Source organism: Hydra vulgaris, chromosome 04 (genome assembly GCF_038396675.1).
Source record: "Hydra vulgaris chromosome 04, alternate assembly HydraT2T_AEP".
In the NCBI taxonomy this organism is placed as follows: Eukaryota; Metazoa; Cnidaria; class Hydrozoa; order Anthoathecata; family Hydridae; genus Hydra; species Hydra vulgaris.
Genome location: NC_088923.1, coordinates 37,290,676 through 37,308,730, shown reverse-complemented (window position 1 = coordinate 37,308,730; position 18,055 = coordinate 37,290,676). Strand labels below are relative to the sequence as shown.

General features: G+C 30.2%; 1 protein-coding gene across 9 annotated transcripts in view; it reads left to right on the top strand.

Annotated features, from left to right (window-relative positions):
- The window catches only part of LOC100203132 (uncharacterized), a 57,520-nt gene that overhangs the window by 26,758 nt on the left and 12,707 nt on the right, over window positions 1-18,055 (top strand). For all 9 annotated transcript variants that reach the window (XM_065796222.1, XM_065796225.1, XM_065796224.1 and 6 more), the window contains one exon: window positions 3,755-3,934. In XM_065796222.1, the coding sequence (XP_065652294.1) occupies window positions 3,755-3,934 (180 nt within the window). The remainder of the gene's footprint in view (window positions 1-3,754; window positions 3,935-18,055) is intronic.

Sequence of the window (18,055 nt, the reverse complement as noted above, 5' to 3'; positions counted from 1 at the left end):
AAGTTACTAGTGGCATTCCTCAAGGCTCAGTTCTTGGTCCAACGCTTTTTACTATCTTTATTAATGATTTACCAGAACAAATAAGTAGCAAAAGTATATGCAAAATGTATGCAGACGACACAAAAATTCTTAGTGTGGTCAGCACTGAAGAACAAAAACTTTGTCTGCAAGCTGACATTGACAACATTGTTAATTGGGTTCAAGAATGGCTTATAGAAATAAATATTAGGAAATGTCAAATAATGCATTTCAACCAATCCAAATCCATTCCACACCAATACTTTATTGATGACAAACAACAGTCTCAACAGAATTCAACTTCAATCAACCTCATCAGAAAGAGACCTTAGTGTTTTAATTTCCAATGGCCTAAAGTAAAATTTCCAAACATCTGTTGCTGCAACCAAGGCTAACAAAATGCTTGGTATCCTAAAACACAGCTTCATAAGCAGGAATACACAACTCTGGAAAAAGCTGTATACAACTTATATACATCCACTTTTAGAATTTTCCATTACTGCTTGGTGTCCTTATTTAGAAAAGGACATTTCTGTAGTTGAAAGCATTCAATGGCGTGTTACAAAAGTACCGCAAGAAATGAAGACTTTCGATTATAAATCAAGATGTATCAAACTTGGTCTCACTTCTCTATGCGAACAAAGAAAATAATTGGACCTTATTCAAAAATTTAAATTAGAGAACAAAATCGAGTTAGTTAACTAGTTTATTAATCCAATTAACATTGCCCCCAGCTATAGCTTTTGCATCCGATACCATCGTGAAATCAACGAAAACTGTCAATTCCGATAAAACTTTTACCAACCCTGTAGCAAACGCATGGAATGCTTTGCCAGACATGTAGTAAATACTATCTCAGTGAAAAAGTTCAAAACTAATATAGACCAGCATGTAAAACAGTTACCATAGCACATCATTTTCCGTAGCTGCTTCAATGCTGCTATACAAACTAGCTTTGCTAGTTAATGATGAACTTACGGTTCATGTGTTGTTCCATGTAACTTATTAATAATGTAATAATAATAGTAATAAATATATATATATATATATATATATATATATATATATATATATATACATATATATATATATATATATATATATATATATATATATATATATATATATATATATATATATATATATATATATATATATATATATGTATATATATATATATATATATATATATATGTAAAAAATTATTTAAAAATTTGAAAATCTTATTTTTATCTTCCTATTTTTTTAAGGAATTATCAGATCATAAAATTCATGAATTTAAAAAAATCATATCTCAATGAATTTCTGTACAAACTTGATGTTCTTTATGTCTAGTGAATAAGAAAATGGTAAATAATTGGCGTCAAAAAATTGAGATTATATTGGGGCCAACAACGCTGGGGGGAGGGGTGTTCAGGGGTCATGCACCCCTTCCTTTCTCACATTTTTCTAAAAGACATTTTATTTTTTAAGTTTAAACTGAAAATTCAAGAGAAAAAAATTCAAAAAAATATTTTTCTACGTATCAGGTAACTTATTTTTTTCTGAAGTAAGATTGTAAAACTAACAAATTTTTTTATCTCAATCAATTTAAGTCCGATTTTGATTTTCTTTGTCTTAAAACAAAAATCAAAAAGAAAAAAATGAATGGCATTAAGATTACATATTTGTTTGGCAAAGTTACATATTTATGTTGAAACATATATTTACAATATAAACAATCAAATGCCTTTTTAAAAAATATTTATTTAAAAGGCATTTGATTACAGGCGAAATACTTAAACTCTACTCTAAAAAGTCTTTTTAGAGTGGAGTTTAGGCATTTTGCCAAAACCTCCTAGATTATCTGAGCTTGCTATAAGGAAAAGAATAAAAGATTCAGAATGAGCCAAATAAGCTTCATTTTTGATATAAGGAGTAGCAATTTCTTTTATCTCATTCTCCTGTTTTATCAGCAGTCTTAACAGTGTTGATATGTGTTTCGGGGCCTCAACCATACTCTGTTTTACTTTGATTTTATACCACATGTGGAAATACACTTAAACTTACATTGATTCAAATAGAATAAAAATTATTCTATTTGAATCATCGTGACTTATGAAAGACTCAACAAGATCTTATTCTTTAAAGCTTCTTTTCTTCTTTTTCAATTTTTATTTCTAGACTTGACTTTCCTTTCATATTCCTCTTTTCTAATAAAACCTATCTAGCTGTTTCCTTAGTGTTATAAGTCCTTTGATATTTTGATAGAGACCCAGTTTTTCTTTTTCAGCTTTTCACCAAATAAGTTCACTTTTTGGAATCTTTTTTCCCTCGGACAAGAACATTGGATATGTGCAAGATCTAAACAACTATTTAATTTTGAGCTTTTCATTACATAAAGTAATTTCACATATACATTATGTAATGCCATGCAATTGATTTAATTTGACTTCCCAGGTAGAAGAACTTTTTTGGGCTGTCTTTCCTTTAAAAATATCACTAAAATTATTCCAGGCTAATTCTAATTTCTGTACCAAAGATATCTTGTTTATTACCACCAGAAACTTGAAAAGAGCATTCAAACTTGTCCACTGTTGAAAAACCAAGTCTGATAATTGCACACAAAGTTCTTTTACAAAAATCAACCTCCTTAAAAATAAAACAAATAATTAAAGGTTTGGTATAGTGGATACAAGTAAATATAAACAATTTTTAGCAATCTTTAAATGTTACTTTATTACATACCTGTCAATATCTTTTTCAATAAGCAAAAATTTTTGTATTAACAAACTTCCTTATGATATCTCTGAGAGTCAGCAGGAACTATTAGAGATATGTATATATGTGTGTGTGTGTGTGTGTGTGTGTGTGTGTGTGTGTGTGTGTGTGTGTGTGTGTGTGTGTGTGTGTGTGTGTGTATATATAATATATATATATATATATAAATCTGTGTGTGTGCCTAAAACACAATAAAATTTTCTGAAAATTACTGTTAAAAATTGAAGATGAAGGATCTGATTGAAATCTTACTATCAATAATTGTTAAAAAGATATGTTGTAAGATATATAAGGTGGTATACGCCAAAGTTTGATAATACACTCAAAATCCTTGATAATATTGACAAGAAAATTATTTAGAAAATAAGTGGTATAATAAATAAAAGTTCTTTTCAGAGTAATAATCAGAGAGGTGTCCAGTATGCAGATAAAAGGTAATTAATGTCTAGTTAATGGAACAGTAAGCAGATATAAGGTGATTAATGAACAGTTAATGGAACAGTAAACACTTGTTAAATAATTTCAAAGTATAGTAAAATTATTTGGAGGCTATTTTTTCAAAAATAAGGCAGAAGTGTTGTTTATACAACATGATATAGAAATATATGAGAGAGAAATAACTTTGATTATGGATTTAAGAGTGATTAGAAAAAGTAATAGAAAATTAACCTTTGATTAAAAGTTCAATTGTAAGAAATATTTTAAATTAACCAAAACTTATTTAGAGTAGATTCATCAAATATTTGATGTTTTTATTGAGAATAAAATTAAAAAAAGTGTTTGTTTTTAAAAACTGAGAGTACTTTAGGTCCTACAATGTGTTCAGTTATTAAAATAATATATTAATTGATTAATGTACTATGTAATATCACAATTTTATTGTTTATTAAAAAGTTTACTAAAGTTTTTGTATTTTTTTTTTTTTAATTTTATGGTCTTTTTAAAAAAAAAGTTATTTGTTGTTTTTAATTTATAGAAAAAGATTTGTGTAACCCTAACCCTTGTAGTAACGATGGAAAGTGCAGTGATTTACTTGAATATGTTCCAGTGACACCTAATAGCTTGTTGTCTGGAAATTATGCTCCTCAAAAAAGAGCATCTGAAGGAGAAATTAAATGTACCTGTGCTGCAGGATTTATGGGAGAGAGATGTAATCGTAAGTATATATCTATTTATCTATACATGTGTATTTATATTTATATATATATATATATATATATATATATATATATATATATATATATATATATATATATATATATATATATATATATATACATATATATATATATACTAGGGGTGTCCACTATGCAAAAAATTTTCTAAAATTTCTAGTGTTTGTGTATAATGTAAAAATTTTTTTTATCAAATTTTAATAACTATTCTAGAGCCCCCTCAGAGCCCCTAAAGACAAGCCCCAATTTCCTGTTTAAAACATTATCTTTTTTAGTTAAAACACAGAGAAATAATAATTGTGAATCTCATTTTTCAAGTATTGAGAAATTAAATCACAGAAATCAAGCCTAACAAAAGCAGCTTGCATAATATATGTTAAATTATCCAGTTTAACCAAGCTAGTTCTGCATTTTTGGTTAACAGTCATAGTCAAAGTATCAGACAGGAACCCCAAAACTAAAGTTAAGACTGTCTTTCTGAATGTTATTAATGTTGTTTCATTGTCCAAGAGTTTTTTTGCCAAAATCAGGATATTGCTGCTTGTGATTTTCAACGCCCTGCAACAACTATTCTCTTTGTTCTGGATCACTGGTTATGATGGTGGCAAGTTCTGAAATCAGTTTAACTCCTCTTTCTGCGGTATCATTTACAACTAATACCGTACGAAAAAATTTTTCAGCTTCTTTGTATCCTGGTTGCTCTGTCCACTGTTCAATTGGTTTAGCAAGCCAATCTGTATTGATGCCAAGAATGCTGAACAATGAGTGAGATTCAGGTCCCAGAAGATTTGACAAACCTGTTTGACAAGTGATTTGACGAAAAACTGGCTTACCAAGATGAAAATTTTCGGGTACTGGAATTTCCAAGAGTTTGGCTGCCATATCTTTTTTCACAGTGGAACTAACATGTTTGCTGAAGAAAGCAAATGGAACTATCTCTTCTGTCAAATACCATTGGTGATAGGTTATTTTAGAAAGAATGACATCAGCAACTTCCTTGTCTATTTCTTTGTAGTCCATCATGTCGTGGATGAATTGCAGGTCATTCATAGGTGCATCAGTACCAATGCTAGCTTTTGCCCAAGCTGGTGTGTGGAAAAGAGAAAGATATCTGTTCATTCTAAAAAGTTTAGTCGTCATCCTCTGATCATAAGGCAATTGTTTAGAAAACATGAACATTTTGTTTGCATAAATGTTACATGCCATCCACCGAGCTTGGTGGATAGCTCCTGGTTTAAGAAAGTGTACACCCCACGGTGGAGTTTGCCCAAAGATGATTAGTGTGTTCTCACCACATTCACGATAGTCATCTCTTGGAAATGTTGTAGCATCTTCCTTAGCAAGTAGATGTGTCAAATGCTGTATGGTCTGTTCTTTGAGGTTTTGCAACCAGGTGCCTTCAACAGCTAAAGTTTCGATTGGCAACTGTTTATCCAATGCTGGCTAAGCAGTTTTAAATTCAGCAAAGAATTTATACTCTGGACCAAAAATGTTTCCAAATAATTTCTTCCAAACTGCTCCGACAAAGATTTCAAAAGTGTGATGTCGACAGGCAAGATAGAGAAGTTTTCGGCCTAAGTTTTCTTCAATCAATTTAGCAGCACCATTGTGGATGCCACTATTACTGGCAGTGGTATCAAATACCAATGCCACAACATTGTCGCTTAGATCCCAAGCCTCTAGGAGATCCAATGTTGCATTTGCTTGAGTATCTCCTTTCGAATCAACGAGAACGGGAACACCAAGCAATTTTCCCTCACTGTATTCTGGAGCACCCGACACAAGCACAGCTAACTGTTCATGTTGCACGACTAGTATGTTTTAGCAATTTTCTGTCTCAGTGAAGGGCACCAAACTGGGGTGGGTTGAGCCTCACATTATCTATAACACTCTGAGCAATCCTCTGTTGATTTAACATTCTACTTCGATGAGATGTCGATCTGGAGATATCAAAATTGTCCAAGTTTCCACCAGCAGCTTTAATTACAGCAGACACAATCATAGTTGTTTTATTATCAATTTCAGCCTGTCTGCTGCAGAAGTGATTTCCTCGCATTGCATAATTCTTTTGGGGAGGTGAAGAGTAACAAATTCTGATCATCTATTCATTGGAGGTTCATAATTCAAGTCCCACCCTAAACCGATATCTACTTCAGCAACAGCAATATTTTCATTAATATTCTGTTCTTCGTCATTAACTTCCATGTCCTCATCATCCTGATCATCCTGTCTACCTTCTTTTTCTACTCTTTCTTTTTCTTCATCTCTAAGTATGATTTTCCGATTATATTTGACTTCTTTCATTTTTGCTTTAAACTCAAAGATTTTGTCATGCCCGTCCATGGTCGCCTTTCAGTCTTTTTTTTGATCTAAATAGAATGCAACATCATCATCTTTCTTTTGGGCAGTCAGTAGCCTGGATTTCATGATTTCCTGTATGGCATCAGGTGATCCAATATTAAAAAGACTATCCAACTTGGCCAAGAAGTTAACACGTTTTCCGCCAGCATCACTTTCGCGATTCTTGTTCTTCAACAAGCGGTTCCACTCATTCCAGAGACACATAAGATCTAACACCGAATTTTGTCTTGTCTTTGTCTTGATGCGTGCCATGTTCTAGAAAGTTACAACAGCATCGATTACTATATAGCCAATTTCTTGATTTGTTACATGATTTCGGACATTTTCTTCATCGCGTCATAAAAAAAGAAAAAATTTCAAAACCTGTCTGCAATCGGGTAGTTTGGAACCAGTTATTGATGGTGATGGGTGTCCAATTAACCGAAACTTAGTAGAGGCACGAGTAACAGGCCTTGTTGTTGATGATGATGACGGCGGTGAAGGCTGGTTGGTTGTGTCTGACAAACAACTGGAACTGGTTGGCAAAGACTTGAGTTCAGTTTCTACAACTTTACCACTTCTTGTCAACATTTCAGTTTTAATTTATTTACACTGTACTCAAACACTAGAATGGGAAAAAATTCAATTTGGGTGGTTTTGAAAATTTTTTGCATAGTGGACACCCCTAATATATATATATATATATATATATATATATATATATATATATATATATATATATATATATATATATATATATATATATATATATATATATATATATATATATATATATATATATATATATACATACACACACATTCAGTACAATATATATGTACTATTTTGTTTTAGCACTATATGATAATAAATTCGCTATTATATATACTACATATCACACACAAACACACACACATTTTTTAAGATTATATGCGGTAGTAGTTAAGCAGTAAAGCACTCATTTCAGCATAGCATAAAGTACAGGCGTCTCCGCTTTTAACTTACCATTACCACACAAAAAAGCCCTTGCTGGAAGCTCTTTAATGGGCTGGCATGTGCAATTTAGAAAATAATTTCTATTTGCATTTTTTTTTATCGCTGTTCGCTTACCTTAAAGAAACTTATTTAGCTTTTCAATGAATTTTTAAATATCAATTTATTTTGGCATAAAATAAATATGATTTGAGTTAAACCATCAAATAAAAATATTCTACACAACTTTGTGTACATGTAGGCTTAATTTTAGGCGAATATAAACAACTTACTTTTCAACAGTAACATTAAAAACTCTTATTGTTTTTATTATGTCGCGCTCTGCAGTCCTGGTTCCATTTCCAGGGCATAACTGAAATTATGATGATATAAAATATAACAAGAATTGCGGGACCTTTTAGATTAAGGTTAAGAAACCGGTATTCTGCTTTTTAGTTGTTTTTCTATATTTACTTAAATAAAATATGCCAAAATTGAGTTAATAAAATATATGAGTCTGTTTGCAATTTTGAATTTGACAATGGTATTCCAAGTTCACATAAATATAAATTATGAATTTAAAAGAAGCTTCACTTTTCTCAAGGTATGCTTTTTTTTGGTTGGTTTGCTTTCATTTATATTCTATTCGAAATTATTTAATTGGTTTGTTTTGATTCGGGGATTTTTTGTTCAATTTTAACTGAACTAATGGTTTATTTCGGTTAATCGCGTGGTCTTACATAAAAGTATGGTTTTCAAGAAGTTCAATTATTTTAGGGGTTTTTATTATTTTTTACCCTCCTTTATTGAACAATGTTCTTGAATTTAAATATTGAAAATTGAACATTATCCAATGTTGTTGAATCAAGTTATTTTAAAATTTTACAAGGAACTATTTTCAAAAAGAATTCATATAAAATTCTAAACTATTTAAATTAACTAAGAACTGCTAATTTTTCAAAATATTGCTTTATACTTTCCATATTAAAAATTATTGCTGTTGCGTTTGTATTGTTAAATGTGTATTATTGTTAAATGTGTATTATTGTTAAATGTGTATTATTGTTAAATGTGTATTTGTTAAATGAAAATACTTCAAAAACAATTAGCAGTTTTGATCACGCGTTTAATTTTATCTAAAACTCAAATTTTTTGAGAAGAGAAGTACTCTAGTGCTTGTGGGATTATTATTATTGTTGTTATTATTAAGATATATCAAGATTAAGTAGCAAACAATAAATGTTGTCATAAATACGTATGATGGTGAGATGTGAGATGTGGCTCATTTTTCAAATAATATCTATTTTTAATTAAAATCGAGGGTTTTTTGTAGTTATCGTAGGTTTTTTGACTTTTCTTGTAGTTTATTTGTAGGTTTTTGACGTTTTTACTATTATTCTTGAAATTTTTATAGCTTAAAAAAAACAAAAAACAGCATTTAACAAATTTTTATTTTATGAATTATTAATTTTTCAACGTGGCTTGTCAAATAAGATTTCGATTAAACTATATTTTTGATCAACCTAAAAATTAAGTCTATTCCGGTATTTAAAATTTATATATTTTTTCTGATTTGTATCGGAACTGAATTTCACATTTTTGTTTAGACCGCAATAAAATTAAAAACTCGAGAATTTTCTTTTAATAAAATGGCTGCTTGCGCATTCGCGTTTTACCGCTACCTTATTTTCTATATTCTTCCACCACCACCCCCCCCCCCCCCCCCCCCCACACACACACACACACCTTTCCCCCGTTTCACTTCTTTACCTTCTAAACTCTTCCGCTGCCCCGTCTCATGTCCTTTGCCTTCGAAACTCTTCTGCCGCCCCGTTTCATATCTTTGCCTTCTAAACTCTTCCGCTGCCCCGTCTCATTTCTTCGTTTTCTAAACTTTTCTGCCGCCCCGTTTCATATCTTTGCCTTCAAACTCTTCCGCCGCCTCGTTTCACTTCTTCGACTTTAAGTCTTTTCTAAACTCTTCTGTTGCGACTTTTTTAGTTTCTTCCAATATATATATTTTTCTTTTTATTTATTTTTTATATTTTTTTCTTTTATTTATACAAAAATTTATACTTTTAATTTTATAGCCGTTTAAATGGCAATAAGCTGGCCATAAAAAGGCATTTGTAACTTAAAGTTATTCTACCTAAATTGCAAATTTGCGCATTTGTAGTTGACTGTTTTTTGAACATGTCTAAAGAAAGATAATGATAATTTATTTTTGTTATCACATTAAAAAAAGAAATATTGTTGATAGATTAAACCAATAAGTGTAAACTATTTTTCACGTAAATATAATTTTTTCAAGTCTACATTTTTTTTACTTTAAGTGTAATACAAAGTCTTGTTTGTAGTTTTAAAAAGTATTTTAAACTAATATGTTAAAAAGCAATTCTTGTAAAACTCTTGTCTAATTTGTTTTTGGCTTAGTTGTTAACTCAGTTTGTTTTTGATTAAGTTGTTAACTTTGTTGTTTAACTTGTTTTTGGTTTAGTTGTTAACATCTTTAATAACTAATTAAATCTCAGTAATGATGAGCTCCTCAAATTTTCAGCAATTCGCTTCAAGAATTTTTGCTTCTCTGCGTTTGTAGCTTAAAATGCGTATGAGTTTATGCAACCCCTGCCAGGTGTGTCGGCACCTCCTGCAGGATGTTTAGTGCAGTAAATGCGCATATTGTTGTATTTGATTTAAATTATCAGCGAGCTAATCATGCGTGCACATATTTGAATATTTCAATTTTAAACGCACTTTCAAACGGCTGCTTGTCACTTGAACTTGTTTGTTAAAATATGACATTAACAAAATATTTTTAAATAAGTTTTATTCCAGTTTATCAAGTTAAAGAATTGTTTGCGTTTTTTGGATTGTGTAGTTTCCCCTGGGTTTTTCTTAGTCGATAATAAAAAGAGTTGTCCATAGCGAAATTATTCAATGCAACTAGATTTCATAATTTGTTTACAATTCTGAGATAATAGCGGTATGATAATCCTATATAAACACGTGTTGATAACAACTGGAATGATTTTACAGTTGATGTCGTGTAAAGGTATAATTTTTTTTTTTTTTTTTTGCCGTAAATATTGTTAGAGATTTGACAAGGAAAACAGCGCTGTCCTATATTGTGAAATCAGCCTCTAGGTGTAGAATTAGAATTTAGGTAGAGTTAAAAAATAAATTATAGTTGAGTATGGTTATCATTGTAAGATGCATTTTTACACTATACAACCACAATTAAAACAATATCAGTACGTGAATAATAATATAGTGTCACCATCATTCGTATTGATGACGTTGCAATATGATTTGCTCCGATATATTTTTCTAATCAAAACGGAGCGCAATAACTCTTTGTGTTATCTAGTCTAAGTTACACTGCCCTCCATCTGTAAGTAAGAAATAAAAACTTTCTCCCAATAAATAAGTAAAAACTTTATTCGTTATAGAAGTAGACATGATTAAAAAATTAACAAAATAATAACTATTATTAGTACATATTATTTTCAGTTCATCTTGAATTTTTTTTGTTTAAAAAAACTACCAAATAGTTTTTTCAAAATTATCTTCTATTTATGGAGAACATTAAATGTTAATTTCATTTATTAATATTTGTGATATTTTGGGGCTATATCAACAGTCCCATCAATCAGACAATAACGTTAAACTTTTAAAAAATTTATCTACTCATTCATCATACATAATGTCTTTTAAACAAAATAATGTTATTTATTAAACTATAACGTATATTCAGCAAAAAATATCAATTTGCTTCCTATTGTTATTTATATGTTAATTATATGTAAAAAATTATTCATTAAAATATTTTTTTTTTTACTAAAAATATTATTTACAACAAAACGACTTAATCAATGGGCTTCCTATTTGTGCTAATATAACCGTATCTTTTGCAAAAGTTTCGTTCTAAGTTGGCACAGATTGGGCTGTCAATTAATTATGTCAACAAAATAGGGGGAGGGGATTTGAAAATGTTTGATAGTTGTTGATTAGGGAAGGTCAAGAAAAATTGACGTTAACAAAGTTACTTTTTTAATAAATTTAATCACTTAATAAAATATAGCTAAACTAATAGACTGACAGGTCTGTTTCGAAATGAATCTTATGCAGACCTGTCAATCTTTAGTCAACCTGTCAATCTTTAGGTTACTACTAAGTTTTAGTTTAAGTTTATTTTCCGCTTTTTAGTATTAAAAAAAAATTATATTTTTAGCATATGTTTTTGCTATATTTTATTTTCTACTTTTTAGTCTTTACAATGAGTAATTAACAATGCTTATTATTGTTAATTAACATTGGCCCAGCCAAAAAGTCTAGGATCTAGGATTTTGGAACAAAAAAAAAAATAACAAAACTTTGATAACTATAAACACTTTTTTACTTATGTGTTTTAATTTAATGGCTTTCAAATCAATTTTTTTTTTTCAATCTTATCCTATTAATTCTATAAGGTCCTATAAGGCTTTTTAATAACTGTTTAATAATGATATTGTTATGTCGCAATATCATTATTAAACAGTGTTCAGACTACAAGAAATAAGAGGAAGAGTTGTGATTAAGCTGTCTAGTAGCAAGCAACATTGGTGCAACATGGTACAATGTTTATCTCATGTTGGCTAAATTTTGAGAGAAAGAGAGCAAATATTAATTTACAATGTTGGTTATATATAAACTGCAATATAATGCCGACAGATATTTTTATCGTAATCAATGAAAAAACATTAAAATATAACCCTGTTAGCCGCTCCTCAAAATCAGACACTTATTACTTCCACCAGCCTACACTACTATATGAATACAAAAAATACAGGATTTAAACATTTTTTTGCTTACAAATAAGGTTTTTGTTATGTAAACCTTATTTGGATGACGTAGCGCCAAACCATTCAATGAATATGTTTAAATGAGATCAGTTATCTCATTAACCCAAAGTTTTATTTTACCTAAAAATTATATATGGTTTTTCGAATAATTTTTTATTCGTTATTTTTTTTTTTTTACTAAATATGTTCTAATTTTTATACAATTAAATTTAAAAGTATTTTGATATTTATTGAGAAGATAATAGGTAATGAAAATTATAGGCGTTTTTTGACTTTTAAGAAATACACAAATAGTTGAGTCGTTTGCGGCATAGACATAAATGAAGAAAAATTTTGGCTTTTTTTAAAGATGTCTTTTATAAAGGTATCTAATTTACTAAATAAATATTTACAACTAAAAGCAATTAGGTTTTCTCTCCTAATAATTTGTAGCTCGTATTATTAGTAAAAGTTTTAAATTTTAGGCTTAGATAAAGTAGTTTTAAATGTTTGAGAAATAAACAATATGGAAATAAAAACAAGAAAAAAAGTTATATTTCAAAATAACATAAAATACACATGTGGCTTTGAAGAATATAAAAAGCTTAATAAACTAAAGTTAATAAATGAGCAATTTACATTAATAATAACAAACAAATCACATAAAAACATCTAGTCAATTAACAAATCTAATAAAATGTCATCATTGAAACTTTGAAGACCGATAACATCAGGCCTTGTTTTTAAATCTGTATAGAATGTTTTTCAACATGGATGAATGAATTCAAGTAATGATATCATATCTGTTTTTGTTTTTTTTAACAGTGATTGTTTTTCCATCTGGATATAATAAGTCTTGGTGTACATAAGAAGGATTACTAGGTGGTCTGCCTCTTATTTTTTTGTTAAAATAAACCTCTTCAAAATTGAATCCTCAGAATGTTAACGCACTTAATTTGTTTTTACGACAACTTGACCACGGCTTTTTAGATTTTTGAAAACGTTTAAAAAATGCGCTGAAACAAAGTTATATAGTGAGAAATTGCTTTTACTAAAAAATGTACTAAAAAAAACATTTTATTTAAATTATTCGTGTATTTTTTACGACGAATGTAAATGTTTTTAAAACAATTTTTTACAAACAATTTTATAATCAACAACGAAAACGATTTTTTCAATAAACTTTTTAGATAAATACATGAATTTAAAAGTTGAAAGTATAACAAATTTTTTTTTTTTAAATGGTTTGTAAACTTTCTGATGAAATGTTTCAGCTCTTGTTTAATGAGATGTTTTTACACTACGCTAAACGTTGTTACAATCTTTTCTTTCACTTGATGGTTTATCCTCCGCCAGCTAATTGCCTTGTGGAGGGCTAATTACCAAGGGCCGCAAAGTCAAGTTCAGCTCCCGAAGGAACGTCATTACCTGCTCTACGGACCAAGAGTAATGTGAGTTTGGGAATAACGAAGGTATGTTGGAGTGTAAGATAGAAGAAGTCGTGTTAGAAAGTAGCTTAGATAAAGCGGACAAGAGCTGCGCTTTAGTTCATATCAACTAAACTTGAAAAGTTTACTTGATACGAACTCTTCATCAACTTTTTTTGTCGCCCTTGTTACGAAATCTTTATAAAGTAACTTTATCCTACTTTGACCTAAATGCAAACTAACAGTTTATTAAAAAATATGCAACTAAGTTTTTTTTATATTGTAATTTATTCCGTCATCCGGCTAATTGCCATACTGACGTAATATGCAACTAAGTTGCGTACGGGTTTGCTTTAAAGAGTAATCTTGATATTGATAAATCTTTTCATTTTAAAAATTGGCTAATATTGCTTGTGGGTTTGTTATTCGGGTATTATGGTTTATCCTCCTCCGGCTAATTGCCATATAGAGGCCACATAGCCGGGCCAGCGAAGACAAGTTTAGCTCACTAATGAGCATCATCACCAGCGTCGCTGACCAAAAGTCAGTGAATTTAGGAAGAACGAAGTAAGTTAGAGTGAGAGTCAGAAGAAGTCGAGTTAGTAAGATAGCATAGAGAAAGGTATTGTGGTTTATTCTCCTCGGGCAGCTGCCCTGCAGAGACCACCATACCAAGGCACGCAAAGACATGTTCAGCCCCCCCAAGAAGGAGCGTCATAACCGCTTTACGGCCGAGAGTAAAGTGAGTTTTGGAAGAACGAAGTTATTTTAGAGCAAAAGATGGAAGTAATCGTGTTAGAAAGATAGCAGAGAGAAAGCGGACAGGATTGCACATGATGTTAGATTGTGCAATTGTAATTCAGCTATTTCATAAGAAACAGGAATTATTTGAGATAGCATAGAGAAAGCGGACAGATATTGCACGAGATGTAAAATTAAACAGTTTAAACTATACAGACAATTGGCTTTAGTTAATTTATCATATTGTAGTTTATTTCTCTCCTCCGGCGTCTGCCTTGTAGAGATATTAATAATGAATACAATGGCATTAATTATAAGACGGTCCACTGTTCCACTACTAAGTCACATATAAAACTCACAAGAGTTAAATACTTAATATAAAAAAATGAAGACCTCACATACACAAAAAAAAAGAAACGAAAATGAAATAAAATCAAAAAACAAAACAAACAAAAACAAAAAAAAAAACAAAAAAAAAAAAAAAAACAACAAGAAAAACATAAAAAGCAAGATTCGAAAATAATCGAAAAAGTTCCAAAAATAATCTGGGCATTTTAGTTTAGAAAAAGATAGTTGTTTATATCTATTTTAATTTTGTTATCTTCGCTCCAGATTTTTTCACATTGTAAAAGAAAAAACTCTTTACTGTTTGATATTTTTGAAATTTCGAATTCTTCATACAAAATCTTTTTGATTTTGTTTTGGAATTCCTCTAACAAACTCACTTTAGCAAACATCGACTTTTCATGGAACGACCTCATTCTTTTACAATATAATTTATATAAAAGTTCGTTAAGAATTAAATTTCCAATATAAAAACTATTTACAGGTGTTAAAGGAAAAAGTAAAGTTTTGAATGTATTTCTAAGAGGTGGATGATGTGGATAGATTTTATGAATAAGAGCGAGTGTGTATTTTATGAGTGGTTGTGCTTTTTCACATCTAAACATCATATGGGGAAGGTTTTCCGTTTTTTTCATACATTGAGGGCAGAGATCGTCTGTTACAAAGCCTCTTTTTTTAAAAATCGAGTTGGTTGGAATTGCAAAGTGTATTAGTTTGTATTTAATTTCGTCTGCTTTATTGTTGATGTTACTTTTGTGGATGTAGTTAAATAATTGGGACCAGTCTTTTGTTGTTATGTTTCTCATGCTATATTTATAGTAGTCTGCCCATCTGTAAAATTTTCCTGTTAGGTTTATTTCTGCATCATTTTTGGAGAGAGTGTATACATTTTTTGGTTTGAGGTTTATAAATTTGAGAGAGGGTGAGTTTTTTAGATAAATAGATGTTAGTGCTTTGTTGTGGTCGTAATTTTGGCTTTGAGAATTTATGAGGTGTTTCCATTTCGGTGGTAGTGAATTTATTATTTTTGTTAGAAGGTGTTGCTTTATACCGAGGAGTTGACTCTCTAGAAAGCCGTTAGCAAATACTTTTGAAATGTCGCCTATCTTGATTATGCTGTTGTTTGTGGATTCTGGTGATGGTTTAAGGATTTTACGCTCGTGTCTTATATATGGATTGTAGAATATGGGTTGGTTTAGTACTTCCTCGATGGTAAGATTTTTGTGGTCGTTGAATTTTCTATAGAGATGACTCCACGTTTTTATTGTTTGACGGTAGTAGGGGGGTAGAGTTTTTAATGAGTTTGAAGAATGCGTGGTGAGAAATATAAGATTTCCTTGATTTGCATGTCGGTAATTATTAAAAATATGAAGGGCTGAATCTTTCCACGCTCCCTGTTTGCTGTCATCAAAATATTTGGAAATCCAACTTAGTTGAATCGATTGCAGTTTTTTTTTCACGTCGATAATGTTTAAACCGCCTTTATTGATTGGGAGTTTGGAAATTTGTTTAGGTGTTTTTATGGAGCTATTATTCCAGAGGAAGTTGTCGATTTTTCGTTCTAATAGTTTTATGGTTTTGTCACATGGTATAGGTAGGGTGAAAGCAAGATGCCATAGGCCACTTAGTAGTGTTTGGTTGATTATTAGAGCTTTTCCTTTAATCGATAATTTAAGTCTTTCCCACTTTTCTATCTTTTTGTCCAATTTTTCTATGCTCTCGTTCCATTGTCGGTTGATATATTGATTAGAATTAGAGAAATTAACACCTAGACTCTTAAGAGTAGTATCATGCCATACGAAATTTAGAAAACTGTCTTTTATTATAGATCTGTTTCGTCCGAGCCACAAACCTTGGCATTTGGAAATGTTCAACTTTGTTCCTGTACCTCGTTTGTATATGTTTAGAGCGTTGCCTAAAGCTATTATTGAGTTGTCAGTCGATAGGAAAAAGACAGTGTCATCCGCATACTGTTGCAGTTTAGTTTCTTTATTGTCGATTGTGATTCCTTTAATTTCTGGATTACTCCTAATAAATCCTGCAAAAACCTCTGCCTGAATTATATATAGTATCATGGAAAGGGGACATCCTTGCCTAACTCCTCTGTATATATTTATTTTGTTTGATAAATAACCGTTTATTTTAAGATATGCACTGATGTCATAATATAATGTTTTAATTACATTGATAAAGACAACACTAAAACCAAATTTAAATAAACAATCATATAAAAAATTCCTGTCCACACGGTCAAAGGCTTTTATTTGGTCTATTGACACAATGGAGGCATCTAAATTAATTTTGTTAGCTATATAAATTATGTCTCTTGTATATGCAAGATTTTGATATATCGTTCTGTGGGGAACACTTGCTGTTTGGTTTTCGTGTATGATTGATGGGAGTATTTTTGCTAGTCGGTTTGCTATGATTTTGGTGAGTATTTTGTAATCTGTGTTTAATAGAGATATCGGTCTCCAATTGGAAATGTCAGTTTTTTCGCCTTTTTTAAATAAACATGTTATGATGGCTTGTTTTTGTGTTTCCGACATCTCGTGTTTTTTTATGATATCATTTAGAATATTAACTAAAATTTCACCAATATTATCAAAGTTTGATTTGTAAAATTCGACTGTTAAACCATCATTCCCGGGTGATTTGTTATTTTTCATATTCGTTAATGCGTTTTTGACTTCAGATAATGTTATTGGTACGTCCAATGATCGTTGTTGTTGTTTAGATATTTTTTTAATATCCGAATTATCTAGTATGAATTTTTGGAGTGTGATATCATTTTTAGTGTCTTTGTATAGTTTTTGGTAGAAATGTTCAAAAGCTTTAGTGATGTCTTTGGTGTTATTTTTTTCAATTCCGTCTTTGTCTTTTATTAATGTTATGACTTGTTTAGGAACTTTTGATTTTTCCAGTTGAAAGAAGAATTTGCTCGATTTTTCACCCTCTGTTCGCCATTTAACCTTTGCTCGGATTTCAGCACCTTTGGCTCTATTTTTTTCATACATTTCAAGTTTTGTTTTTAATGCATCACTCAAGTTTTTCATTTTTGGGTTGGTATGGGCTTTTTTTAACGAGTTTTTTAATTGTTTTTTTAGTCTGTATTCTTGAATTCGAGTTACTTTAGCTTCCGTTTTGCTGAATTTTTGTGAAAATATTTTTATTTGTTTTTTTAGATGGTCCCAGTCAGTAGTTTTATTTTTGGATTGATCAATTATTGAGGCGTGTGATTTAATAATTTGGGAAATGTTTTCAATGTATTCTATTTTTTTTAAATTTTTATTATTTAAAATCCAAACTTCTTTTCCAATATCAATGTTATTTATAGAAATCGCCGCACATACGGCATTGTGATGATCAGTAAATGTCATTGGTTCGTGTTTAATGGAGGTAAAATGGCGCATGTGTTTACTTATATATATCCGGTCAAGTCGAGAGAATGTTATGT